The sequence below is a fragment of the Epinephelus fuscoguttatus genome, linkage group LG20, assembly GCF_011397635.1.
Source record: "Epinephelus fuscoguttatus linkage group LG20, E.fuscoguttatus.final_Chr_v1".
NCBI classification, from domain to species: Eukaryota; Metazoa; Chordata; class Actinopteri; order Perciformes; family Serranidae; genus Epinephelus; species Epinephelus fuscoguttatus.
In genome coordinates, this window is record NC_064771.1 from 39,338,250 (window position 1) to 39,365,806 (window position 27,557).

General features: G+C 44.5%; 1 protein-coding gene across 5 annotated transcripts; it reads right to left on the reverse strand.

Annotated features, from left to right (window-relative positions):
• Window positions 1–310: 310 nt before the first annotated feature.
• Window positions 311–25,947, reverse strand: fbrs (fibrosin). 5 transcript variants are annotated; one of them, XM_049562903.1, is made up of 18 exons: window positions 24,166–25,947; window positions 21,363–21,539; window positions 21,024–21,050; window positions 20,831–20,860; window positions 20,584–20,632; window positions 19,130–19,475; window positions 18,746–18,981; window positions 15,259–15,551; window positions 15,099–15,143; window positions 14,856–14,954; window positions 13,357–13,425; window positions 13,140–13,178; window positions 12,618–12,689; window positions 12,295–12,448; window positions 11,134–11,214; window positions 10,871–10,954; window positions 4,219–4,435; window positions 311–2,844 (listed from the first exon to the last, which is right to left on the reverse strand). In XM_049562903.1, exons 1-18 carry the CDS (start codon window positions 24,466–24,468, stop codon window positions 1,254–1,256), a joined length of 3,912 nt encoding a protein of 1,303 aa, XP_049418860.1. In that variant the 5' UTR covers window positions 24,469–25,947; the 3' UTR covers window positions 311–1,253. The 5 variants fall into 5 exon arrangements, with proteins under 5 accessions (XP_049418860.1, XP_049418859.1, XP_049418857.1 ...); XM_049562902.1 differs by having other exon boundaries at window positions 4,219–4,432; window positions 13,357–13,440; XM_049562900.1 differs by having other exon boundaries at window positions 13,357–13,440.
• Window positions 25,948–27,557: the final 1,610 nt, after the last annotated feature.

Below are 27,557 nucleotides of genomic sequence, written 5' to 3' on the forward strand. Positions count from 1 at the left end.
ATGTCCCACTTATCCATGTATATAACTTATTTTTATTGATGAAACAACTCGACAGTTCAATGTACAAGGCTCCCATAGTCCCAAATGGATATAACACACAACCAATGACACACAGGCAAACCTCCCTCTCAGCATAATAAAGTCGTAGATGAGATCCGTGACGAGGCCGGAGGCTGCGATGGAGACGGCTTAATGTTCACAAGCATCGAAACAGTTTCCTGTGACGCGAGCCTTTATGCTTTGTCTTCTGAAACAGATTACTACCTGGGGAGAGAGTACTGGTTGATACCCGAAACAAAGACAAATAACATAACAGTGAATATATTTATTATTATAGAAGATAATTAATGTTAAGAATAATAATTACAAAGGCAATTTCTCTAGACTACTATAATCTGGTCCTGCTCATATAGTCAAGAGGAGAGTGGGAAACAGTTACAGGAAGCTCTAAAGTTCTGTGTTCACTCACACAGTGTAGCACAGTTCATTTCGCCATTCATCCTTTGAAAACAAAAACAATAATAGCCAAAGAAAAAGGTTGAATCTCATTATGAGTGAAGCTGAGGGGTTCAATTTTTGGGGTAAAGCAGGAAACTGAGGTGCGATGCTTACCGATCTTCATTAGAATGATCTCATCAATAATCTGTCTTTCCACAATGACAAGAAGACACAAAGACAGAACAGAAAGCACCACTTTACCACTGTATCTCTAAAATAACCCTCATCCACCTAATCAGGGTTGATTCATGTAGAGGAAGGCTTTATAATAATATCCCATGAGTTAACCAAGCTGAGGATGAACCCTTGACGTGATTTCACAGTGTACATCCCTCTGGAAGTCATTTCCAATCCACCCGGAAAAAGGCTTGCTGAAGAGCATGGATCATAATTCACCTGACCAATGAAAGAAGAGCTGTCCTCTTCCTACAGCTTTCCAAATCCACCACTGTAATAACCAACAGCCAGTATAAAATAAAAATACACCAAGGATGCACAGAAACCATGTACCTTTAAATTGCACTGATAGAACCATTGCGCATATTCCAAGTCACACTGATGAGTCTTGCATTTCCCTCCCTACCATCACCTCCAGCCAGTCATGGTTACCCTTCCTGGGGGAGGGGGCTGGAGCTGGTTTGGGTGTGTGACTGGGAGGGCAGGGTTTAGTAGTCTGCAAGAGGAATGGGGGGCAGGTTGAGAGCAGCACAGTGATCCTGACATTTCCCTTAATCTCCTCCAGTGTAGTCCCTGTACTATCTGGACTCTCCGTCTTTGTGGGAGCTGTACAGTGTCAGCTCACCTGGCCCTCCAAGTCTACGGGGAGGTGTGGACGACCGGCTGGTGATGGACGGAATGAGGGGAGGCGGTGCCCCCACCGCCAGAGCTCCCACCAAGCCTGCAGGGGTCTTTGCCAGGATGCCGTTGGGCACGTGGTGGGGGTTTAGATGGCCGAGACGGGCGAAGAGGCCAGCGTGGTGCTGGGAAGCAGGAGAGGCTCCGTGGGGGAGCGAGTGGGAGAGAAGGCCAGGGTGGAGCTGCTCCAGGTGAGCGGCAGTAGCAGCATGAGAGGGGCTCGAGAGATGAGGGCCAGTGGGGATGTGTGGGTGCATCCCAAAGTAGCGAGCCCGCTCAAAGTCTTCCCTCAGGATCTGGGCCCGCTGCTCCTCATCTATCAGTCCTCCTCCTGGGGGTCCGAGGTGAGGAGGGCGGTCAAAGTGAGGGGCCATTAGGCCAAACTCCTGGCGGACAGCAGAGGTGGAGGCAGAAGAGGTAGATGTCGGAGGGTGGTGAGGGTTGGCTGCTGCGGCCGCAGCTGCTACAGCCGCAACCCTCTCTGCCTCCAGAAGGCGCTGATGCTGGAGCAGTCGGGCCAAATGTGGATCGGATCGCAGGGCTAGGTGAGGGTCTGAGCGAAGTGCCAATGCTTCTCTACGATGCTGATGTTGCTGCTGAGCTGCCAGCTCCCTCCAGGGGTCCCACGTGAAGCTGTGTGGACCCTGTGATGGTCCCTGGCCTGGACCGTGGTGGAAACGGTCTCCTCCTGGGCCCATTACCAAACCCGCAGCGCCTGTGCTCCCCAGATACGCTTCAATGGCCCTGGAGCGATCCAGCAGGGAAAGGTGAGAGGAAGGGTTTGGAGTGGGTGGCATGAGGGGAACACCAGGAGTGGGAGTGAGCGATAGGGAGGAAGAGGAAGGGGTACCAGAACGAGGGTGGTGTGGATGGCTGTTGGGGCGGTCAAAGCTGTGGTTAGGCGCTGGGGGAGGCAGGGTGATGGGGATATGCTCTGGCTCCTCCTTCCGCTCCTCTTTGACTTTGACTGGAGGGAGAAGCAGCGGAGGTTTGGAGACGGGTGTTGTGGTCCGGTCAGACTTCTTGGCCTGAGACAAAGAAGTGACTGAGGCAGAAGCTGCGGAGGAAGAAGGGAGGTTACCGTCTCTTTGGGAGTGTGAGGGTTCGTTGTGGAGGCTATGTGCTGTTGGGGCCATTGGGCGGGGGTAAAGGTCCATCGGGGACGGGGCTGAGCGGTTGGAGGGCGGGGGAGTAGTGAGCACAGAAGATGAAGAAGACCGTGGTCTGTCTCTATCTGCTACTAAAGATGAAGAGCCAAGAGGAGGCCCCCGTGAAGACACTGTTGGCAGCGGCCTCTTATCCCCGTCTCTGTCTCGCTCACGGTCTCTGTCTCTGTTCAAGCTGCGTGTCAGGTCCTCAATAGGCCCACCGCCGCCCCCCAGGGCGCTGCTGTGGCCATTAATGTGGGACACTGGGGTGCTACTGCGGGGTTTGAAGGGAGGGGCAACTGGAGACATTCTCACAGGTTGTCGGCCATACAGCATGTTGTCTCTGCAAAACATAACGTGCACAACAACAGTTAGACAGTGGGAAGCGTTCACACCAATCCTCATGTGTATCAACTTTAACTACATGGTTTTAGATGTAAATTATAAAAACATAAACAGTATGTAACAGATGGATTTATAACCGAAGCTTTAACTGGCAGCAGTAACACCTATTTTTGTAATTAGCATTTTATTGAATGGTTCATAAGCTTTGTCACATTTTGGTCGACCAATCAATTAAATCCTATATTAAAAAGGAGGAAATAAAAAATACACAAATAAATAAAATTTAGAAAATAGATCTCATTAGTTTCCTTAATATCAATGCCCTACAGCTATAAATGCTACTGTGGAATAGACTACCATGTTACCAAGTGAATTCCATACATGATTGGTGACAGTTACTCACCGTTACCCTGAAATCACCAGGCTCCATTTAAATAATCAGTAATTTTAGTGTGTATAGAGGCAGCATGTTTTCACTTCACCTAACTGGCTGAAATAAGGGTTATTTCAACAACATCAGATTTGGCGATGACTGGAACAGTGGAAAGATGAACCAAGACGGTTTCTGTGAGTTTTATTTTGTCTCCGTTGTCTCTGAATGAGGTGTGAATAACGATGATAAAATAACTGTTTATTTAAATGGAGTCTGGCGGGTTTGACGATAGCGATTTTGTGGCTGGTTGATGAAAAGAATCCTACTCTTTAACAAAAAGGTCTATTTCTGTAGGGATCATTCTGATAATCTTGTCATTTCTAAACTTATGATAATAATCTGAGCCTGTCAGTAGCAAAAACAAGTTATTTTAGTGGATGTAAACTGACGGTGTGAATATGTCACACTGCAGACTAGACACTACTGTCTGAGTCAACACTGGGCCAATATCATAAGAGGTTGTTCCCATTAGTCACTGAGACACAAAAACAAGGGAAACACTGATTTTAAGTTCATTTGAGATGCAGAGAAACTTTTCAGCATGTAGCAAATGCTTGGTTTTCCCCCTTGGTGTAAAAGAATGTGACTTTTTGTGGGCATTCCTGTAATGACCTACTGTAGCTATGATCTCATCTAATTTACAAGCAACAAATTAATTTTCAGACACATAAAAAATGTGTATGTGTAACCTGCAGCAATGCAAATGTAAACGGTGTCACACTTATATCAGTAAAGGGTTGTAGACATGACAGAATTGTTGACATTTTGTATTTTGTTTTAGTGTGGATTTGTTTTTGTGAGCTGACAGGTCCCAGTCTCACTGTCAGATTGCGATCACAGCACTGCCCAGGGTAACGTGGGTATTAACTGCAGACTAATACCACAGCATCTTAATTAAATCAAATCGATTCCAGTATTAAAATCAGCTGAACACCATACCTGTCCTTTTCATCCTTGATGTGAGGGACGTCTCTCCTTTCCACGTCCTTCGCTCGATCCCTCTCATCCCGCTTGTCTGGCCCCTTCGCCCAGCTGGGGCCAGGAGGGAACCCAGACTGACCGCTGTGTAGACGGTTCCATGGGTCGTGATGGTTGGGTGTGGACAGGCCTCCGACGACACTCGCTGGTGAATCTTTGGGGCCAAACACAGATCCTGCTGCGAACCAGAAACATATATTCTTTGTTAGGGAAATAAAAAAAACAGCAGCATTTAAATTAAATATTTTACTGCTATAGCTATCGTGGAAGTAAAATCTCTGCTTTGTTGTTAGCATCTCATATTACCCTGGTGAGCCTAAGTATCATGTCACAGCTCTTTCAAGTTCAAAGTTAAACAGTAAAAACTGTGAAGTGACACAGATCCATTTTTAAACTTTAAATTTGCTCACATGGCTTGAACACCTTTTGATGCAGCATGTACAAAGGAAATGTTAATCAACAACAAGCTGGTTGTTGCTGAATTATCAGTTTAAATTGAAATTTATTCGGCCTACGATCAATAGGTCAAAACACACCACTGATGTTTGTAAGCTGTCAGTGTAGTGAGTCCCCAGGACCCACAGGTGGTCAGTGTACAGTAGTGAGTCCCCAGGACCCACAGGTGGTCAGTGTACAGTAGTGAGTCCCCAGGACCCACAGGTGGTCAGTGTAGTGAGTCCCCAGGACCCACAGGTGGTCAGTGTACAGTAGTGAGTCCCCAGGACCCACAGGTGGTCAGTGTACAGTAGTGAGTCCCCAGGACCCACAGGTGGTCAGTGTAGTGAGTCCCCAGGACCCACAGGTGGTCAGTGAGGTGAGTCCCCAGGACCCACAGGTGGTCAGTGTACAGTAGTGAGTCCCCAGGACCCACAGGTGGTCAGTGTACAGTAGTGAGTCCCCAGGACCCACAGGTGGTCAGTGTAGTGAGTCCCCAGGACCCACAGGTGGTCAATGTACAGTAGTGAGTCCCCAGGACCCACAGGTGGTCAGTGTACAGTAGTGAGTCCCCAGGACCCACAGGTGGTCAGTGTACAGTAGTGAGTCCCCAGGACCCACAGGTGGTCAGTGTAGTGAGTCCCCAGGACCCACAGGTGGTCAGTGAGGTGAGTCCCCAGGACCCACAGGTGGTCAGTGTACAGTAGTGAGTCCCCAGGACCCACAGGTGGTCAGTGTAGTGAGTCCCCAGGACCCACAGGTGGTCAGTGTACAGTAGTGAGTCCCCAGGACCCACAGGTGGTCAATGTACAGTAGTGAGTCCCCAGGACCCACAGGTGGTCAGTGTAGTGAGTCCCCAGGACCTACAGGTGGTCAGTGTACAGTAGTGAGTCCCCAGGACCCACAGGTGGTCAGTGTAGTGAGTCCCCAGGACCCACAGGTGGTCAGTGTACAGTAGTGAGTCCCCAGGACCCACAGGTGGTCAGTGTAGTGAGTCCCCAGGACCCACAGGTGGTCAGTGAGGTGAGTCCCCAGGACCCACAGGTGGTCAGTGAGGTGAGTCCCCAGGACCCACAGGTGGTCAGTGTACAGTAGTGAGTCCCCAGGACCCACAGGTGGTCAGTGTACAGTAGTGAGTCCCCAGGACCCACAGGTGGTCAGTGAGGTGAGTCCCCAGGACCCACAGGTGGTCAATGTACAGTAGTGAGTCCCCAGGACCCACAGGTGGTCAGTGTAGTGAGTCCCCACGACCCACAGGTGGTCAGTGTACAGTAGTGAGTCCCCAGGACCCACAGGTGGTCAGTGAGTTGAGTCCCCAGGACCCACAGGTGGTCAGTGAGGTGAGTCCCCACGACCCACAGGTGGTCAGTGTACAGTAGTGAGTCCCCACGACCCACAGGTGGTCAGTGTACAGTAGTGAGTCCCCAGGACCCACAGGTGGTCAGTGTAGTGAGTCCCCAGGACCCACAGGTGGTCAGTGTACAGTAGTGAGTCCCCAGGACCCACAGGTGGTCAGTGTAGTGAGTCCCCAGGACCCACAGGTGGTCAGTGTAGTGAGTCCCCAGGACCTACAGGTGGTCAGTGTACAGTAGTGAGTCCCCAGGACCTACAGGTGGTCAGTGTACAGTAGTGAGTCCCCAGGACCTACAGGTGGTCAGTGTACAGTAGTGAGTCCCCAGGACCTACAGGTGGTCAGTGTACAGTAGTGAGTCCCCAGGACCTACAGGTGGTCAGTGTACAGTAGTGAGTCCCCAGGACCCACAGGTGGTCAGTGTAGTGAGTCCCCAGGACCCACAGGTGGTCAGTGTACAGTAGTGAGTCCCCAGGACCCACAGGTGGTCAGTGTACAGTAGTGAGTCCCCAGGACCCACAGGTGGTCAGTGTACAGTAGTGAGTCCCCAGGACCCACAGGTGGTCAGTGTAGTGAGTCCCCAGGACCCACAGGTGGTCAGTGTACAGTAGTGAGTCCCCAGGACCCACAGGTGGTCAGTGTAGTGAGTCCCCAGGACCCACAGGTGGTCAGTGTACAGTAGTGAGTCCCCAGGACCCACAAGTGGTCAGTGTACAGTAGTGAGTCCCCAGGACCCACAGGTGGTCAGTGTAGTGAGTCCCCAGGACCCACAGGTGGTCAGTGTACAGTAGTGAGTCCCCAGGACCCACAGGTGGTCAGTGTAGTGAGTCCCCAGGACCCACAGGTGGTCAGTGTAGTGCTAACATTCAGCAGGGAGTCACCTGCCCTATAGAAAGCTCTGGAGTCATCCACCACTAAAACGAGTTTAGTGATCGCTCTCATACCTCTGAACTCAGCTGCTGCCCCTTCTAGTCTCTTACATTTTACAGAAATCAATACATTTAAGAATAACTTCATTTATAGTCAACATTCTGTAATATACCTAATTATATATTTTTCACAATCTATAAAGAACATTTTTAAATGAGATTTAATCCATAAATGATCAAATAAGCAAGTGTATAAATTTAATATTTCTTCTCTTATTCTCTTTCTTTCTGGAGAGTTTTAATGTTTTCCTTCTTACCCATCGAGACTATGAACAAAAGTAGATCTCGTCATGTGAGAGACATCTGTGCAGACGTGAGAAAATGGAGGCCGCCAGTGAAAATATGTTTTGAACACTGTGGCTTGACGTTAAAGCATTATCAGGTCATCATCAACATGTTCTTTCTGTTGACAAGGTAGTGTTATAAAAGAAAAAAGGGTGTGTCTCCTGGAAACATGAATAGCATACTGCCATACTGGAGGCTAAAGAGGTGTGACGGCACGACATGTGACACAACCAGAGCGCCCTCTAGTGTGAGATATAACATACACATCCGCAGCGCTTTATAAACACTAACAGCAATAAGCGTTACGCACAGTCGCTGAGGTGGCTGAGCTCATCCTCTGTCCCTTTTACACAGACGTTCATTTGGCACTGTTTCTACCTCTGCTACCAGCTTCAAGGTGAGACAACTCTGTCCGCGATCGTACCTTTTGTAAAGAACAGCGAACACTGCAAAATTCCTGTCTTGAACAGGAAGCATAGAGGCAACTAATGACAGCTGAGTTGTGAGTGATGACAATATTCTTGGCCAAAGTAAAGACAAGTTCAGAGTATTTAATCTCACATCTTTCCGCTGAGCAGCTTGTGTTAGAGTAACAAAGACTGTCAGGTAGCTAAAGATACTACACTGAGTGCACAGGCACATTTTTAGTCTTGTTTACGTACTAAATCAGATAATTCCTGATTTCCCAAAATAATTTTGTAAATTTTACACTGCATATATTTAGGATAAGTTCCTGTATGGCTGCTTGCACAGAAGATGCTGTAATCCAGATGCATCTGAACATGTTTTGGGAGAAAAACATGAAGGAATGTCGCCAGCAAAAATGTACTGTTTTGATTATTGGTTCAAAAACCTCAAGAATATATATGAGCAGCAGGATTTAAAAAAAATAAATAAATAAATAAATAAAAAAAATCAAACAATACCCAGACGTAGATCAAAGGCGCTGGTAGTAGTAAAGGAAGAAAGGAAACATGCTCCTCACAAAATATCCACTAAAGTTGTTCAGAGTTAGTGACAGAATTCTGAGAAGGCCGATATGTCAAGACTTATTTTGTGAGGATTCTGTTGAAGACTACTCAAGTCCTACAGTTACACCATGCACGACTGCCCCATCCCAATAAACACTCACAACACAATATCTGTTTGATTCTCGCTTCTTCTTGCTCACTGTGAATTGTTCATTCATATTAGCACAAGAGGAAGATAACCAGCAGCCGCCTCCCCCAGTTCCTGTTTTCATTACTGCTAACAGTTAGCTGTACAACCCAAACCACAGGAGCTGTAGAATGTACATGTACAGTTGATTAACTCCTTCCTTTAACAGCACTTACAAATAATACAACAATAATCTGTAGTAACAAATGATTTCATTACAAAATTTAAATTGCAGATGTTTACGTCCGTCCTTTATGGTATTAATGTATGAGCTTTTTTTGCAAATCGTTATTTTGATCCTAAGAATTCTGCAACAAAGATGTGTCTATGGAGGACCAAACACCCCCAAACAAATTAACTAGCCAGAGTTACAGCTGTCGGCTCATGCCGACCTGCATGTAAACCACAGCCATGCTGTAAAAATGCATCACTTATTCTGTTGTGAACAGACTTAAGTGGCGAAGCAGCAAAGGTGCAACTTGACAAGCCGCAACAAGCGCATCATTATGTCTCATCAGCAGAATAAGGAGAGCCTCTCTGATCACAGTATACGTGCCAGGTTGTGTGTTTTATGATATTCACCCACTCAGACAACTGTGTTACCAATTTATGAATTTAAATAACACTAAATATTGCACTACGTGGGTGAGAGGACTAATTGTTTTCTGCCCACACACGTTCTTTTCTTTGACTTAATCAAAGGCAACCACTGAACTTTTCATTAATTCAGAATATTACTGTAACGGGTTGTAATCACAAACCTTGACTACCCTTTAACACACGTGTTTATACTGTAACTGCCAGTAAAGACGGAGCTGTGTCAGTGCAGTGACACTGAAAGGATAGGTTTAATACAAAGTTCACCATTATGCCAAATGTATGTTGATTCATTGCGTACAGTAGTTATTGCTCCTATCCACACTGGCTGTGGCGTGATCCCTGTTAATGCCACTGTACTGTCAATCTCTGCAGATGCAAATATGAGGCGTCAACAGTTGGAGTTTTCCCAATAGTGCACCTACAGGAGTAGCAGTACAAATTCCATCTGTGTGCTTCCCCACGAAGCATTTCCTCTGTGAGTCATGGCGGGAAGGTACTTTCTCGTTGCCAGTATACAACAAAAAGAGGACTTGATTTGACTCTCTTTACTGCTAAAGCCCCACATCAGCATCAGCTGAACTTCAGAACGCATTTTTGAACCGAGGGATTATGGAATGTGACGGCCAATAAAGCTGTCTTCAACACAGTATGTCATTTTTGTCAATAAGGTTCTCTTGATCTAAACAATAACTTAAGACAGACTTTGAAGACAATGTGAAGCAGTGTGAGGGAGACATAACTGTTTAACACCTCTTTTGCCAATGACAATCTGTCTGACCTGTCTCAGGTAGAAATTACGTTCACGGATGAGTTAATGTATTAAAGTTAAGTTTCATTCATGATGTGTTTATTCACAGTTACTGCTCACATTAGGTAAGGAATTCAATCACTGAGCAGCCCAGCGCTGTTATCAGAGGTCAAAACAACTTCAAACAACGATCAGTGAGCTTATAAAGTTATTCTAACAGCACAAATTTACCATACGCATCAGCTGACATGTCATAGTCATAGTAGCACATCATAGTGTGACATAAAAATGCTGTTTTTCTTGTAATGAGTATGATGCTGTGACATTGTTTAAGGCCTACCTCACTACAACAAATCATCTGGTCTTTAATGTGTTTCCCCAGAACTTAGAGCAAGTAGAGGGGGTAAAGGGGATGTGACGCCATTGACAGGCGACCAAATGAAACGCTCAATTACCTTGAATAAAATTGCGGATTTCTCTGGGTTTGAGTACGACAAGAAATATTTGGAATACTGTTTGGTCGAGTTGGGTTTTTTTTTAGACATATTAATGTTACATAACAATATCTTTGAGCCCTGCGTGAAAGAACACAGCCTCCTCCTTAATTTCCATCAAGCCAGTGCGATAACTCAGCAGGGACGCTAACGCAGGGGTGTCATCTAACGACTACTGGTTCTACAGACGCAACATAATGAGACACCATTCGGTGAGGTGCTGCAGAGGCCAACACAACACTGGACAAAAACGTGGGCGCCGTAATTCAACAGTTTACCTCGTGATTGAAAGATAAAACGTGATGTCATGCTGCCGCTTGAAAAATTCAGTCTGCTAGTATTTTAAATCACTGTGCATGTTTTGGCATCTGATAAGCCTTCAAACTCACAGATCTGTTGCACAAAGCAAACTTGGTGAATCACATTTCATTGTTTGACAGGCACCTGAAGCTGCACACCAGCACCAGTGCAGCCTCATGTTTATGGCCTCAATGCCCACTTACTCTTTCAGCATACACGACGTGTGACGACTGTATTAAGACAGACGTTTGAACATTTCTGAAACTAACCCGCAAGTCTTGTGTTTTAAGAATAGTTATACAGTAATACTGACCCAGCGTTGGGCTTCCAAGTCCTCCAAAGGCACCAGAACCAAGAGCTCCCAGTGGGGTGAAAGGTGGGGATCGGCCATACGGATCTAAAACACAAGTTAATGTTAAAAATACTGCGTCACAACTGTAGCTACACTTAACATAATGGAAACTCAACAAACAACCTTGTTTCATTTATTTATGAATGGTCAAAGTAAAATCTGGAGTGAATCAAAGTGCCAGACACTGGCTGTAGTGCACAAGTGGTTACAGAAGCTGCTCTTACCCAAGTGTGCAGTCGGTGTGAGGAAAGAGGAGTGGGGCGCTGACGGGGAGATGAAAGGAGCTGAGGACGGATTGACTGCCCCTGAGGGAAACAAGTAGTAGTAAAATAAAGAAAATGTCACGACTTATCAACTCAAGCTACTCACACACGTAATGCTGTGACTCAACATGGCAATGCTGACAAACCTCAGGGATGTGAGGACAGGGCCAATCAAAATGCAATGACGCGTGGTGAGAGAAGGAATTGATGAGCTCTTTAAGAAATTACATAAAATCTTGTGTGCAGGCGTAAAATACTAAAATACAACACCAAAGGGAAAATATCCTACAAAATCTGAATATGAATATCATCTCTCAGTAATGCAGAACATTACACTACAACAATAAATTCACTTTCTGTCAGCTGTTCTTAAAGCTGGGGTAGGCAGCGTTTGTTCTGGCATCATTGGGCAAAAATCCCATAGTAAACTTTGAGCATATTGTAATTCACGCGGTCTGAGAGAACACTAGGCTTCTGCACCTCCTCTTGGATCTGTTCTCAGGCTTTGGAAAATGTAGCCCGTGACAGGAGACTCTGGCCGATCACAGATCATTTCACAGAGAGGGCGTTCCTTTTGGCTGTTCTACAAATCCCTTCAGATGGTGAGAGCCTGATTCAATGGCCAAAAATCCTGCAAACAAAGTTGCTAATCCACCATTGGAAACAAACTGCCTACACTGCACAGCAAACCAAATAAAGAGAGATTGAATTATCAACGAGAGAGTCTCAAAGAGAGACGGACAATGAACCAAATAAAACCTCAGTCAAAGGCTCATGGCTGCAGCTGATTCATGTTCACGTGCGTGTAGCTGGCTGGAGCCTCCAATCACGGTGTGTCCTCTCAAAGGGCTTCACAAGTTTGCACAGAAAACAGGATGATAACTCTCATAGCATTGCTGCTATATAATGGCATCGGGATGACTATTATGAACGACTACTACTGGCACAGGTGACTGTATGAAGCGTGTGCATATGCCCATGCCCATGCTTGCCTGGTGGGAGGGGCTTATGACAAAGAGAAGAGCTGCACAAGGGGGTGTATTTGCAAATTCTGCTGTTTTTCTGCCTTCCCAGAAAACTGCCTACCCCAGATTTAAGAGACCAAAGTATTTAGACATGCACCTGCAGCTGAGAACAGACTGGGAGGTCTGGTCAGATCATGAGTGGGAGGCAGGGCTCCTCCCATGGGCCCCAGGGGGCCTAGTCCCCCAGCTCCAGGAAGACGGGCCAGCAGGTCACTACGGAAGTCCAGCTTGTGAGGTTCAGCCTGCATCAGCTGACAGAGGTAGGTAAAAGAGTTAATCAGACGTTCACAGTGGTGACAACACTTTTTACTTCTCTGTTTACAAGTGAATATCTCACAGGGACACGACTACTTTATCTTTTATGAACAACATTTACAATCTAAGAAAGTACAACTTGTGATTTCACTAAGAAGCACTTACCTTTACTTTTTTCTGATGACTCAGAATCATCCAGGCCACATATACATGCATAGCACACCACTTTCCTGGTTTCTGCACAGCACAAAAATCACAGGGGTTTACCATGTTATTCCATTAATCTTGCATGTGCACCTTTAAAGCCTTTGCACACAAAGTCAGATGTTCTTCCTGTGGTTTAGAAATATCTCGTCTAGCCACTACAGAAGGTTGATGTTTTCCATGTGGAGATAAAGTTGCCTGCTAGAGCTCAGTTTCAGTTTGGGAATATGGAAAGTCAGTGAAAAATGCATAAGCAAGGACACAAGAAAATCACGGGGGGAAAGAACAACCACATACATTATCCACGTGGTAATTTCTGGCTTCTGAAATATCTAACTGGGTGTGCAAGGGCAGAGCATAGACCAGTAGCAGTCAAGATTACAAGTGAGATTAGTGCAAAGAGTGAGTGAAGCAGTGAGAAAGTAAAACAGGCTGAAGATTTTAAGGAGCCAAAGGGATTCAAAAACATCTATTTTTGCTTACATTACTGACTTTCAACGATGTCCCAAATGGATCAGTTAGCTACAAGAAAACACAAGTGTAAAAACCACTTTTAATCCACATATCTCACTCTTCATCACTGGCCCCATGTTGCAGCACATCCTCACTTATACTTTGGTTGTCCTACTACACAGTTTTATGCAAACAGAAAAGAGGGACATCTCTAACTTCAGGTTCTGAATGAGCATGTTGTCCTTACCCTGGGGTCTTTGGGCTGCAGGTGGTGAGGCACAACCCCAAGTCGTGCGGTTATATCAGGACCCGTTCCCTGAGGGACAAGAGGCTGTCACACACACAGCACAACACAACACATGAGCCATAACCTACTGACCTACAGGTCTGAGTAACAACTGACATTCTTCTCTCTTTCAGTTTCTGAAATCACTTTTTGAAAACTAAGTAAGGATATGAGTTTACAAAGGTGGAGTCATTATGAAGCCTCTGTGCTTCTGATGCTAGTGGTGCACCATATATACACCATATGATGCAGTGTGGGCATAGACAACAGTTACATCGCAGGAAGCGAGATGTCACGGCAAATTAACTCAAACACATCATGCTACAACTTTCTAGCTGCTTGATACAGAAGGAAAACTGGTACAGTTCCCAATTTCCATGACTAGTGATACCGGTCACGCCTTTCCCTTTAAGACAGGTTACATGTGTATGAGATGAATTGTGGTGGCGTTTGCTGTGGGAAGTGAGACTCTCCTGTGTGTGTGTGTGTGTGTGTGTGTGTGTTACCAGGCCAGTAAGTGCTGCAGACCCACTGAAGTGTAAACTAGAGAGAGTCTGCAGGCTGTACACACAGTGACAGGGCTAACTGTTAGCATAACACTGCTAATATTATCTCACGGTTTTTAACAGATTTAAAGAGTTTGTTGGGACTGTTTAACGCCTCAGTGGTGCGTGTGTCAACTGCTGCTGCTGCTGCTGCTGGTGCTGCTGCTGCTGCTGCTGCGTGAGCTCGTGCTAACCAGGCAGACGTTGACCGGGAGGAGACCAGCTCCATGTCTGAAGACATGATCAAACCCCAGGGGCAAAAATGATCCAATGTAAGACTCATTTGACTGGAGACATTTCAGTACTACTTGGTACTGGGTCACTCCATTGACAGTACCAATACCAGCCCTCGACAGCAGCTCAGTTTCTAGTGTAACAACTAGAAACAAGACCAGATTTTCTGTTCACTGTACAAAAGAAATAAAGCATCTGTTTAATGCAACGTTATCACAACGTCCCCGGACCATTCGTCACTGCTGAACTGCCGTACTGTAAAAGCTATGAGCCAGGGTAAAGCTAACTGAGTTAGCCTAAAGAAACCAACGGTCTCCCAACTACAGTTTGTAGCCACAAGGCTGGAAAGGTAACTCTAACGTTAATCTACAAGAGAAGTCTGTTGAACTCAACCTGAAAAATGAGTGAGCAAGTCATTTTTTTCCCAATACTGTGCAGCCACAGTCAATGCTATATTACCCTCAAATGCTTGTGATATTATCTGGAAAGCCCTTCTTGTTATCAAACACTTCACATTTTCATCAGCGTTCTTCCTGTGTGGGTGACCAAATGGACGGTCACTGTGACCAACATGGAGACAATAATCACACCAGGTAATGTGAGATTTACTCTGACAATGTGACGTCTAGTGGGCTACCTAGGAATAAGTAACACAAAGATGTAGAGAGAGTTTTTCCGCACCTTTGGCTGAAATGCTCCTTGCAAGGAGCTGAAAGGCCCAGTGGGAGGAATCACAGGCTGGATACTCGGCACTGAAGGCGGCGGGTATTGTGGGAAGAACTACCATGACACACACAAACATGTATACAAGTTAAATCAATGCAGTTTTGAAGACTTTAAATCTATTTCTTTTAAAATGTTTTATATAGTATTCTGTAAATTATCACCACCAACATAATGAGACAAAAAACAGACAGTACTCACAGGGTGTCGGTACAGCCCGTCCACTTTGCCTGTATACTTATCAAACTGAAAGACAAAAAGCATCGTATGGGTTGAAACTTGTCAAACACATGAATACGGTCCACATTCCAGCCACACTGGAATTTGCTGTATGACACAGATGTTCAGCAGAGCATCTCACCAGAGGCGGTGCGGTAGCTGTGGGGTGCAGGAAGGGCGTGAAGTGGTGCGTGTGTGTGTGTTGGTGCTGGTGGTTGTGCTGATGGAACTGGAAGGCCATGTGCGGGATGTTCGGCTGGTTCTGAGACGTCCGGCCTGATGAGCCCGGTCCGGAGCTCGTTGCTGATGGACCACCAGGAGTGGCGCGGCCTGCAGCTGCTGCATTGTTTTCAGCCCCTGGGACGCTGCGTCTGCCCTCGCGTTCTTGTGAATTCAAGAAGTGGGGATTCAAGTTCTGACGCAGTAATTCTTGGTCTACAGTGGAGGGAAATAAAAGAAAATATATTAATGAAAGTAAAACAAATCACAACTCCACAGAGTAACTGTTGAATTTAAAGCCACTGGAAACTCAAATCCACAACAGCCTTCTGGGTCTTATAGACATAAAAGTAAGCATCTACAAAGTGTGCTGTCATTGAAGTATTTGTAAATTTAGTGGGTTTGTATTGGCCATGGTTACGCTCAGACTTTTACTACAAAAAAAAAAATACAATTCTGCAAACCAATCATAAAACAGGTGCAACAAAACCTCTGTGCTCCCGCTCAGTTGGCCTCTTTGAGTCTGAGCCGGAGTCCTGCACGGGTCCAGTTTTCAAGATCCACCCCGCCCGACCCGGCGACGTACAAACCCGCACCCAAACCGCAAACCCGTGGATCAGGCCAATTAGTACCGCAACCCGGTCCGACCCGTTGAAACACGACCCGCAGCCCGACCCGTAACCCGGATTTAAAGTAATCATTTTGGGTCATATTGGCTGAATATTGAACAGCATATCGCCACAGTTAAGGTGCCAGTGAGTAAACAACCACCTGAATGAAGCAGCTCTCACAATAAAAACCTGACTGCAGCTCCATCATCAACCCTCTGTGTTCTTCTCCCATACGAGTGTAAAAGCAGTCCTTTGTTACGTTTAATGCTTTTAAACTTTTAATCTATGTAAAGGAACTTTACATGTGTAATAACAGACTTACTTTCTGTCCAGAGCGATGTTCAGCAGTTACGAGCCGTCACGTGTTTTTAGAATCCATCAAGGAGAGAAGTAATCCATCAGGGAAACACTTCAGAAACATTATAAAGTGATAGTTGTACATTTTACCCACTTACTTCTCAAATACCTAAATAATTACCGCTTGTTAGACGGTGGCAGCCATGTTGATTCTGTCGTCCAATCACAAATTGTGTTATTAGATGGTGAAACGCGTGTAAACATCTGAACCAATGACCGTTGCGAAATAGCGGAGGCGACCAAGATAATTATCTGTAGTTTACCGAACTAATGACTGATGTGTTTATCTAAAACCCACGATCTGACCCTCATGTTATTTTTTCCACCCAGATCCGAACCCGGGAAAAAATGTTTTTTTAAAAACCACCTGCAAATCAGCTGTTTCTGCGGATACCCGTCGGGGACCCAGTGCAGGACTCTGGTCTGAGCCGGCTCATCTCTATGTAACATCTTGCCATGAGATAGCTCACTTTATCTCACCTATGTCTGACTACTCCCTTTTTTTGGTCATGTGAAGATGACAAAGTGTCAGTCTTTTATTTTCCAACTTGGAGAAACAGTGGTCTGTGTTTTCTGTGAGCCGCTGTAGAGTCGTCCACAAAAACGGCAGCACATACAGCTCTCATTTCCCCCAAGACTGGTTCAGTAATTTTGCCAAGAAAGCTATGGGTTTTACAAAACAGCTCTGTCCTGCAGCTCTAGCTGGAGCTTCTCTCCACCACTTCAGCCTTTCCCTCTCCAGACATCACGTCCCTGATATGCCAAACATATGGACTGATCATGTACTTTGCTAACCGTAGGTAAAGATGAGTAATATTAGCTGACTTACAGGCTTGTCATTAGACTGCATTAGAGCGTATTTGACTTTTGGATGTTGCTAACATTTAGCCTCTGAGATCTGTAGCTAATGTTTGAGCCACAGTCTTTTGATATTGTCTCAACAGCAACATGAGCTGTGTGTTTTCTAACAGTTATGAAAGTTTATTTTCATTCACATTTTTGGTGGATGTTTAATGACACACTCTGTTTTGATACCACACCCTCGGGCTGAGGCGATATGCTTGTCTCCTAATTTGTTACTATCATGATATTTGGGCGCCAAGTATTGTGATTTGATATTACCATTTATTTTGATTTTATTTACTTTTTATACTAAACCACGGGAAGAAGTTAATTCATAACCTTCTAGAGACCCTTTCTAAAAACAATACACTCAACGTGTCAGTCAGTCTGTCTGGCTTTTATTTCAGCAGCATCAAATACTGCAAACAAAGTGGTAAATGAACCATTTACTGTTTTAATGGCCTTATTTTTAACAATCTTATTTCAGTTTAGCACTTTGTGACCTTGCTCTGTGAAAGGTGTTATAAAATAAACTGCACTTACTTCCTAAGATGTATTTTACATGAACAATAGAATGAATAAAAATATACTTTTCAAGTGAACTGCCACATCTGGCAGCACCAGCTTATCAAGCTACTGTTTCCCAAACACTGATTTATTTTTGTGGCTGCCCAGATATCAACACTGGCCTTTAGTTACTTTTTCCTTTTTCTTTTCTTTTTCACGATATGTAAAACATTATTCCATGATAGAGATTTTAGAGCCAGTGCATTGATTCACTCAGCCCCTCACCCCGCTCTTTCACTCTTCATCTGGCCTCAAGTGAGACAAGAATAAGCTAGCTAGCATCCTGCAGTGCCTCCGCCGCTCCCCACAGGTAGGAGACTAGAAGCTCTGGAGACTCACTCAGGAGCACCTGTAGCAACTCAAATTCAGCCGGTGCAAACCCAAGCGTCAGAACTCACAGCAGGCAGCGACAGAAAGTTTACTGATCTGGCAGTTTGTGCTGGTGTGGCTGAATCTGAGTTGGTATTCAGGCAGCTGCAGGTCCATCCTTGGACTGTCGAGTCTGATTTCCCCTTTCAGCTTTGTTTTTCTTAAAACGGATACGACTTTAACTTACTCATACACTATCACAATAAAAGTGGAAACTCATTTCCACCCACACACACTTGAACTATATCAATTCATTACATTACTTAAGCATTTTTACTACTTGCCAAAGGCACATTTTCAGTGGCTTTAAGTTTAACGAAGGGCCAAATTATAGTGCCTGTGTTACACTTGCTAGAGTTCATTTTAACGGACACAAGAGTAACACATTTGCCATGTTTAAAGTGCTTCTTAACAAGTCTCCAAATACAATACAGTGCAACATGTTGCCTCTGTTTAACAGAAGGAATGCAGTTCTGACATGATCACACCACAGTGTATCGATACACAACTTCCTCAACACCCCAGACGAACCCAGACGACTGCCAGAGGAAGTCTGGTTTTGGTTTATTTTAGTAACATACTAGTCACTGTGTTCTCATGAGCAGCTACAACTGACCAACAGACTGTAACAGCCGTAAGAAGGAGCGTTCCTGTTGACTGTACCTGCTGCTGATGAGTGGCCAGGACCTTGTACCAGAGGTGGAGGGGGAGGCAGGCCAGGTGAGGATGTGAACAAGGCCCCAGAGCTGGCTCGGGATGGGGGTCGGAGGGGCCCTGAGGATCCTAAGCCCCTGTTGTAGGGCAGCGACACACTGGTGGAGGGAGTCGGGGGGCGCATGGAGGGTGAGGAAGATGCGACAGATGAAGCAGATGAGGGAGGTTTGACTGGGGTGTTGCTCCTGAGAAGAAAGAAAGTAGAAATAATGAATCATGAATCACAGAATTAGTTTTTTGTGTCACAGTTAGCATCTTTTTTGTTTTACTTTAATCTTTATATTTATTTATAGTTGTTTTTTTTTTTTTTTTTTTTACTTTTCTGCTGTATACCTGTTGATGTTGTAGATGGAGTGAGATCGTCCAGGCAAAGTAAAGGGTTTGGGTTTGGAGAGTGGCGGGCTGCCGTTGTGGCGGCTGCCATTTCCGTTGAACGGGCTGGACCGGGGGACCGTGCCGGGGGCTGCGACTGGGGAAGGCAGGCGAGAGAAGGGGGCAGAAGAGGTAGAAGAAGAAACCGGCTCTGGGAAATTCTGCTCCAGGCTTTTCTCCTGACTTCGTTCCAGGCCAGATACTCTCGGGGTCACCATCAACCGTGAGGCGCCACCACAACGGGCCGAGAGAGGCGGGCAGATTTTGCCCACAGATGTGCCCATGTTTGAGGGGGTGGGCTCCACAACTAAAGACGAGAACATCAGTCAGCATTTTGCCTGTTTTGAACATTACAGTGTGGAGTGACAGAAGCAAGGTGAGAGATCCAACATGTGCAGAGATGGACCAACAATGTGAAACTGGATCAGAAATCTTCACAGGTCCAAATTTAGGATCTAAATACATGTTCAAAAGATGAGCCCAAACCTAAGCTCCAAGAGCACTGAGAGCTGGTCTGAAACAGACCCAAGGAAAGTCGGTAAATTGGAATATTATGATTTTTGACTAAACCCACACCATGGAATACCAAAACTCAAGCCTAGCCTCAATTCTGCCTGCTCTTGGCAACGTGCATTAGTGTGACATCAGTGTGACTGTGGCCATCTTGCTGTCTGCCACTGTCTCACTAATGTGCAGCTAATAATTTATTATTTATTATGGAGGAGAAAACAGGAAGTAAAACCTAATGGAGTTGCACAGGTAACACAGAAGGAGAAACTGTACCTTATGACTCATGGACGGACAGTGTGTTATTAGCAGTGGTATTAAAGAGTAAGGACCAAACCAGCGTCTGAATGGGCCTGAGTTTAGAAGCTGCCACAGGTTTGTTTGGTGACTTGTTCAACAAGGTGAGGTGACGGAAAAGACGTGTTCATGTCTGTAAGTTAGATAAAAAGCTAATGTGGGTTACTGTTTAAAGTTTGTGGCTATTGTGTCTCAGGCTGCTGATTTATAGAAATGGACAAGACTTCAACTTTACCCGTGCTCTGGACTAGACATAACACTTATGCCCGGTCTTAGTGAGAAGAAGGCTGGATGGTGCAGCCAGCATTAACTACTAGGTCAGACTTAGAACAGTTAGTTATGAACAACTCAGCCTAAGACCAGGCACAGCCCTGTTGGTGCAAGCAGCCCCTGATCTTTCAAGCCACAGTGTAGTCTGCACCTCCTGATCATTTAATGTGTGTGTGCATTATTCAGTGCCAGTGTTCCACTGAATCAAGATGTAATGATACAAGAATTGAAAACAATCTGGCTCCTTTGGTATTTTTCTGTTTCCATCTAACTGTAGGCTTGTGAGGCACCACTGACGAAATCAATTCACTGTTTCATAAATACATGTGAATTTCTCGTACCTTTCCTCGTACTGACTGTGAAGACCGGGTCCATGTCGTTGTCGGAGGCCTGGATGGACACGCAAAACAAAGATTTCATTTCATTTATACTCGACAAAAGTCAACACATCAATCAGCTGTTCCTAATAATGTATTAACGTTGCATCAACAGACCCAACAAATAAGTAGCTTTACAAATGATCTTGTTGTGTCACACCTTCATGACCAACGATTAACATCAGTAAGATAAGAGGTAAGCAGTACACACCTTGTCTCCTGTATCACTCTCAGTGTCACACTGAAAGAAGACAGAAAAAGAAACGTTCAGATTTGCATCTATTAGAATATTTCAGTTTTAGATCAGAGATGCTGCTCAGTGTTGTGAGGCAGTGACACATCAGTGACACATCAGTGACACATCAGCGCTTCATGTGCACCATGAGATAAGAAACCAAACTTACAATGTAGCCAGTTTCCAAAGGGTGTCCCTAGAAAAAGAGAATATTCAGTATTAAAATGGGTTTTAAATAAATGTTTATCAATTAAAGTGATTCTACTTAAAGAAGGTAAAATATTTCTAGACTCCTGGTTGTAAGGAATCACCCTGCGCAGCGTCGTAGGCAAACCCCCTTGAATGATAGGAGTTGTAAACCAGTTTTACTGGCGGCTCATTTTCATGGCAGGATACACAGCTCAACAGCACGACAGAAGTGTAAACATTACTATTTGTTTAGGAATTAGCTCAACATCCTACATGACAAGATGAAGGTGGATGCGATCAAAACAGTCAAGCCCTTCACCTCTATCTTTCTCCTCTTATTTCTGCTCTTGTTCCAACAGCTGCTGGAGTAGCTGTGCGGGGCTCCCTCCTCGGGCTCTGACAGCGGCCCTCCACCGTTCTCCTCCGGCCCTCTCTTCCCCTTGTTCCTCCGGCCCAGCATATCAGTGCGCTGACTGGGCTTCAGAGAACAGTCCATCTGAGAAAGACAAAAAAATAATCAGTGTTTACATGTCTAGCAGAAAGCATCAATGTGTATGCCTGAGGGCAAAGACCACAGGCCAGCTACATGCCAATTAATGTCCTGACAGACCTAATTTCTGCGTAGTTTCTACTCTGAGTGATCGCAAAAATAGAAACACCAGAACACAGCGGCCTGCATGAGACTTGAGCTGCTTGTGTGTAGACTCAATTCTATGGTGTGTTTTGAGAAGGTGTTAAGTGGTTGTGGTATATTTGTTCTTAAAATAAGATTCTAATATTCTGTCCAGCCCATTTACAGATATAGAAGAACAGAAATAATAGAAAAACCTTATAACCTCCAAAGAAAAGCAACACCTCTCTGACACAATAAAAGGACAGAACATGAGCCCCACATAGCGACCTCAGGGGGTCAGAGGATAAATCTGAAGCGCTGTGAGATGATTAATATTTTGGTGAAAAGAAAGAAAAGGCACATCAGCTAAATAAAAGATTACTTCTTCTGTTTTATTCTTTTCTGGTGAAATACTGGAACTTATGGTCTCCCCCCAAAAAATATTCAAATGTAACAGAGTAATTAAAAAGGTACAACCAGTCTGTGATGAGAGGTCAGCAGTGGGCTTTGCCTGGCTACAAAGAGTCAGAAAGCTGCGACAGGTTGGGAACCAGTGACTTGCATGAAAAGACAGTTTAAGTACAGAGAGTTTCTTTGAAGCACAAGAGAGCTGTGGAGAAAACCATCATGGAAAAGGGTTTGTTTGCCATGAGAGAGATGTACAGGTGACAATATATATGTCCAATGCATAAAACAAGTGCAATCCACTGGAATAACATGTGGAGAATACAAGGTGATGTTGCTGCGTGTTTTCAACTACGACTCTGGAAGGTTTTAAATCCAGATGGAAGTCAGATTAACTAAAAATAACTGAGTTTAATAATGTCTCATATTGTCATTATTCTGTTTGGTTGGATCCTTTAAGGTTATTAAGATTATGCTGTTTATTAAAGAAAAATACAGTAGCTGTAATAGATACCTTCATCTGGAATTAAATAAATATTAATAAACTGAAGAGAAGACAACTCAACATGAAGCTCACCTCAGCTTTTCTTTTCAATTGGTGACTATTATTCTTATTTACTTCTTTTCTATCCAATTATCTTCTAGAGAATAACTGCAGGCAGTTACTGCTGTTAATAAATTCAGGCAGGAAGTTAGAAATTCAGAAAAGGAAATTGCCACATTCCACCCAAAAACACTTTTTTTGCTAGTATATTTAATTATTTTCTATTAGCAGTTTCAGATGGTAACTGACCGACAATCTTGGCATTCACTGGTTGATTTGACTGTAAAATCAAGTCACCCAGGAGAATAGTGGAACCGTCTGTCTGTGAGCGTATGAAGAGGCACTTCTGCAACATAACCTACTGACAAATAATTTGGTTTCCTGTCCTGATGCGGTAAATGCCGTCAGACCCACCCTGGAGGCTGATTAACTAATGTTAGATATTCTCTTCATCAGAATGTCAGTTGGGTCACATTACAACACAATTTAATTATCTACACATATTTGGTGTTACAGCTTTTACTGCATGGTGGAAACTTCACACTGACCAATGCTCTGCCTGTCTGTCTGCCTGCCTGCCTGCCTGCCTGCCTGCCTGTCTGCCTGCCTGTCTGTCTGTCTGCCTGCCTGTCTGTCTGCCTGCCTGTCTGCCTGTCTGTCTGTCTGTCTGTCTGCCTGCCTGCCTGCCTGTCTGCCTGCCTGCCTGCCTGCCTGTCTGCCTGCCTGCCTGCCTGTCTGCCTGCCTGCCTGCCTGCCTGCCTGTCTGCCTGCCTGTCTGTCTGCGAACATTAGGAATGAAAAGTATTGTGCTCCAAGTATGTTAACAACACAATCTGTGGTGTTACACCCGTTTAAAATGATTTCTTGTGGATTAGTTCTTTCTCAGTCTGAAAGCTATTTGGCAGCTCATCAACACCTCACTGAATTAGAACATGAATAATTGAGGCCTCTCCAGAACCCATCAGTGGGACGCCTTGGGCTTTGGGGTTGGCCTGAGCCGATTGCTTTCTCCACACAGGGAATAGTGTCGAGAGTTGAGGAGTTCAATCTGAAGCTTTTTCCCACCTTTAGCTGGAGGGGAAAAATGCATGATTTGACAAGATGAAGAGGAGTAAAGAGGACAAAGATTAAAGTAGTCAAGCATAAATGTCAATCAATTACAAGGCACATCTTGGACCAGTGCACATATTCTCTTTACTGTCACCATCTGCGTATCCTGCCACAACTGTACAGCAGTTTGTTTTAGTATGTCATGGTATCATTGACATGTTTCTATTGTAATTCTCTGTTCTGTGCTAATGTACTGGACTTCTGCAGTAGCTTGCCTTTATTTTTATTTCTTCTCAATATGATTATTGTATGCACCAAACACCAGTCTACCTGGTGATAAACTTTGTTCTGATTACTTTAATTAGCGCAAGTGATTGTGCTAACTGTCTGTCAAGCTTTATATTAAGATGATCCATCAACGTGTTCATACTGCCGTGTACAAGCGAAGCTGTGTGGTGATTGACAGCTGACTGACAGATGGGTGTACAGACGTGAAAGGCAGATATTTACCTCCAGTGCCTCCAGGCTGACAAAGCTCGCAATAGCGAAGCCATCAATGATGTCTTCCTCGCAGGACACAGACTCTCTCTTCCTCCGACGTGGAGGCCTGTGTCTCCCAAAGCCGGGCCGGCACTCTCTCGCACCGGGCCCCAGCACACTGTTGGTGCCACAAGCCTCCCGCTCGGAGCCTGAGGACAGGGATGTGGCCCGCTCCTCGGCCAGGTCCACTCTCCTCCGCCGCCGCTCCCTGTCGCGCTGTGAACGGGACCGTCGGCTCTGCCTGAATCCAGTGCTCCGGCTCGGGCCCTCCATGTTCAGTCCTCCCTTCTGTAACTCCAGTGAGACCAAAGGCACTTTATTCAAGTCCCGGTCCGGAGGAAGGGCACCGAACCGCAAATACAACACCACCACACAGGCCCTCGCAGGGAGCCTCTGTTAAAATGGCGTTAATGGAACCAGTGGCTATTATTTACCGTCCTCTGACAACAGTCTATCGGCACCAGCGCCTTTCTTTCGCCGAAATTTTAGTGTCATTTCAATGAACCTGAACGCAAAGTTAGCTCCACATGGGGATTTAAAACATCCACGACACACACACAAATGTCAGGACATATTAGCTGATTGTGTCTCGTAGAAAGCTAGCATTAGCCACCTAGCATGAAATCCAACCGATAACCACATAAGTCATGTAAACAAAAAAAGACGAGTGAATCTGTGTTACAGACGAACAGGCCTCCGGATCAGTGTCCCGGTGAAGATTACACCAACACTGGCGTTACTCAACGCGACTCCTGCGTGAAGGATTTCATAGATTTCTGCTCACGCTGACAAATTTATTTGCCTGTTAGCAAAAACGATACGGTTAGCTAGTCCGTTAGCAAGGCCAATAACCCAGAGATCCGGTGTTGTATCAACACACCGCTGACCGGGACATTATTTTATATTAATATGAACTGTTATTGTTGACAGCTGCTGTAAATTACTCCCAATATAAAACGAGTAAAACGAGCTGTCTGTTCGAGTTAAAATGATGTAAATGCCAATTAGCTTATGCTCATTGGGATAGCATGTACACGGCTAACTCAATGCGTTAGAATATATTCAGCCAGCGACCTAAGAATAAAACTATATTCTTAATTCGTGTGTGGAGAGACCAACACGTCGGACAGTTTACTGTGAAGCTAACTAATATGCCGCAGCCGAGAGAACAAATGTTTCTCCTGCCCAAACGCTGATGGCCGTTAGTAACGGTTGAATTCGCATCAAAAGAAAGACGTAACGTTAGCACTGTGGCTAGCTAGCGTTAGCCGATCCAGCTGTTAGCCACAAACAAGAACCTTTCAGTTTTTTTTAGAGGAAGCAGGAAGAATACGGGTTTTCTTTTACAACCAATCGCCCGTTAAACACTAACACGTCGCGTCTTTACACACAACTCTTCTCTCGTGCCACCTCCATCATAAAGAAAAAAATCAAGGCCCAAATATCAAAGCCTCGGTGTCGATTTCCATAAACGAGGGTGTCGGCCAAGCCCCCGTTGGGCTGGGCAGCTCCTTCATGCAGCCTTCACTGTGTAATCCAATGTTTTTAGGATTAGTTGGACCACTCGCCGACGTTTCCGGTCAAAGATGTCGTATTCTCACTAAAAAATCCAGAGTGCAGGTACACACGGAGGACAGGAGGACGGCTCCGGTGCTGCCCCCTTCACAAGTTTCCACTGAATTGGAAATTTATCGTGAAAATCAGGGAGACACAACCCTTGTCAGCCGTGCAGTGCATTGTGTGCGCTGCTCTTCTTCCTCACTCATCACACTGGCTGCTCGGGAGCTCTGCTGGTGCACACTGCCCCCATGTGGACAGAGTCTGCAAGGCTGCAGCAAAATGCTCTCAAGGTCTCCAGAAAATCAGATGTTTATTTTCTGTACTTTATTAGAAGAAAAAAATCAAGCTCATGTTTATTATTCTCATCACATAATTCTCAGCATTAAGACGAGATAAGAGATGAGACTCACACCTTACAATAACTGGAATCAGACAAAGAAAGGGAGGAGTGATTGTGTGCTAACAGAGGGTAAAAAAATTACAAAAGATAAAATAGAAATAAAACCTATATGTGAAAGGTGTATATAGTGTAAATGGCATTGAGTGTATAGTTGTGTCTAAATTTAGTACTTCACATTTTATATTTTTCTTATTCTGATATATATCTTTTTGTATTTTATCTTTATTCATCAGTATTCTATTGCCATTCAACTTGCTTTTCTATCTGTGCTATGAGCTGCTGTAATGTGAATTATCTTAAGTTATCTTATCTTATAGGCTACACACGATATACATCTTTCAATTACAAATACTGTATGTCGGTGATAATTTAAACACACATATATTGTATAATATTGTATAGTATAATATATATATATATATATATATATATTTTAAGACAAAGGAAAATAAACCCCCAAGTAAAACTAAATATAAATCTAGGACATAAAAGGTGACATTTAAAATATATAGATAAATAAAATAATATGAATGTGTATACAATATTGCAAATGAAAAAACTAAATGTAAACAGGAATGTAGTAAATGTATATACAAGATAATAATAATAATAATAATAATAATAATAATAATGGTGTTATACATATGGAGAGGTGTGAACAGTTTGTAAAGCAGTAAGTAAAAGTATATAAAGATAAAGTGACAGTATAATATAAAGCAGGAGTGTCAAACTCACTTTAGTTCAGGGGCCACACACAGACCAGTTAAACCAGTGCATAATAACCTATAAATATCAACCCCTCTAAAAGTTTTCCTTTTTTTAGTGTAAAGAAGTCCATTCTGAAAACATTCATTAATTTTTTTTTACAAAACAAATGATGAACATCCTGTGATAGCCTCAGAAAAATTAAGTGTTTTTCCACATTCAGTCAGTCGGCTACTCACTTTCATCACATGTGCTTTTATTCATGATTTTCCACTGAAGTAGAACCTGTTGAAGAAGCAGGATAAGACATCCCTGCCTTACAAACCATTTACAATCTGAAGTTTTAAATTGCTCCTGAAACCTCTCAGCCTTCTCATGTGCATCTACATTAGGTGTGCAAAGTCATCTAGTGGGCCGGATTGGATCCTTTGGTGGGCCGGTTCTGGCCCCCAGGCCGTATGTTTGACACCCCTGATATAAAGTGACAAGCGTAATGTAGAGTGACAAGGACCACATGGCCACAAACATCCAGGAGACTCCATCTCAGAAACATACAGGGCCTTACAACCCATGGCGGTTTTGTTTGCAGCTCTTGTCTAGTTCAGAGATATGAGAGCGAAGAGATGGCAAATACTTTGTTGTCATCCATCTAAATACAGTGCGGTACACAGAGGAACAAAATGTTGTTCTGTTGGTC

Coding starts and splice junctions, on each gene's coding strand:
- fbrs (XM_049562900.1), bottom strand. CDS start 24,468: ATGGAGGGCCCGAGCCGGAGCACTGGATTCAGGCAGAGCCGACGGTCC. Junction 18,982..19,129: donor TCCATCTACAACATCAACAG/GTATACAGCAGA, acceptor CTTTCTTCTCAG/GAGCAACACCCCAGTCAAAC. Junction 12,449..12,617: donor GTCATCAGAAAAAAGTAAAG/GTAAGTGCTTCT, acceptor TACCTCTGTCAG/CTGATGCAGGCTGAACCTCA.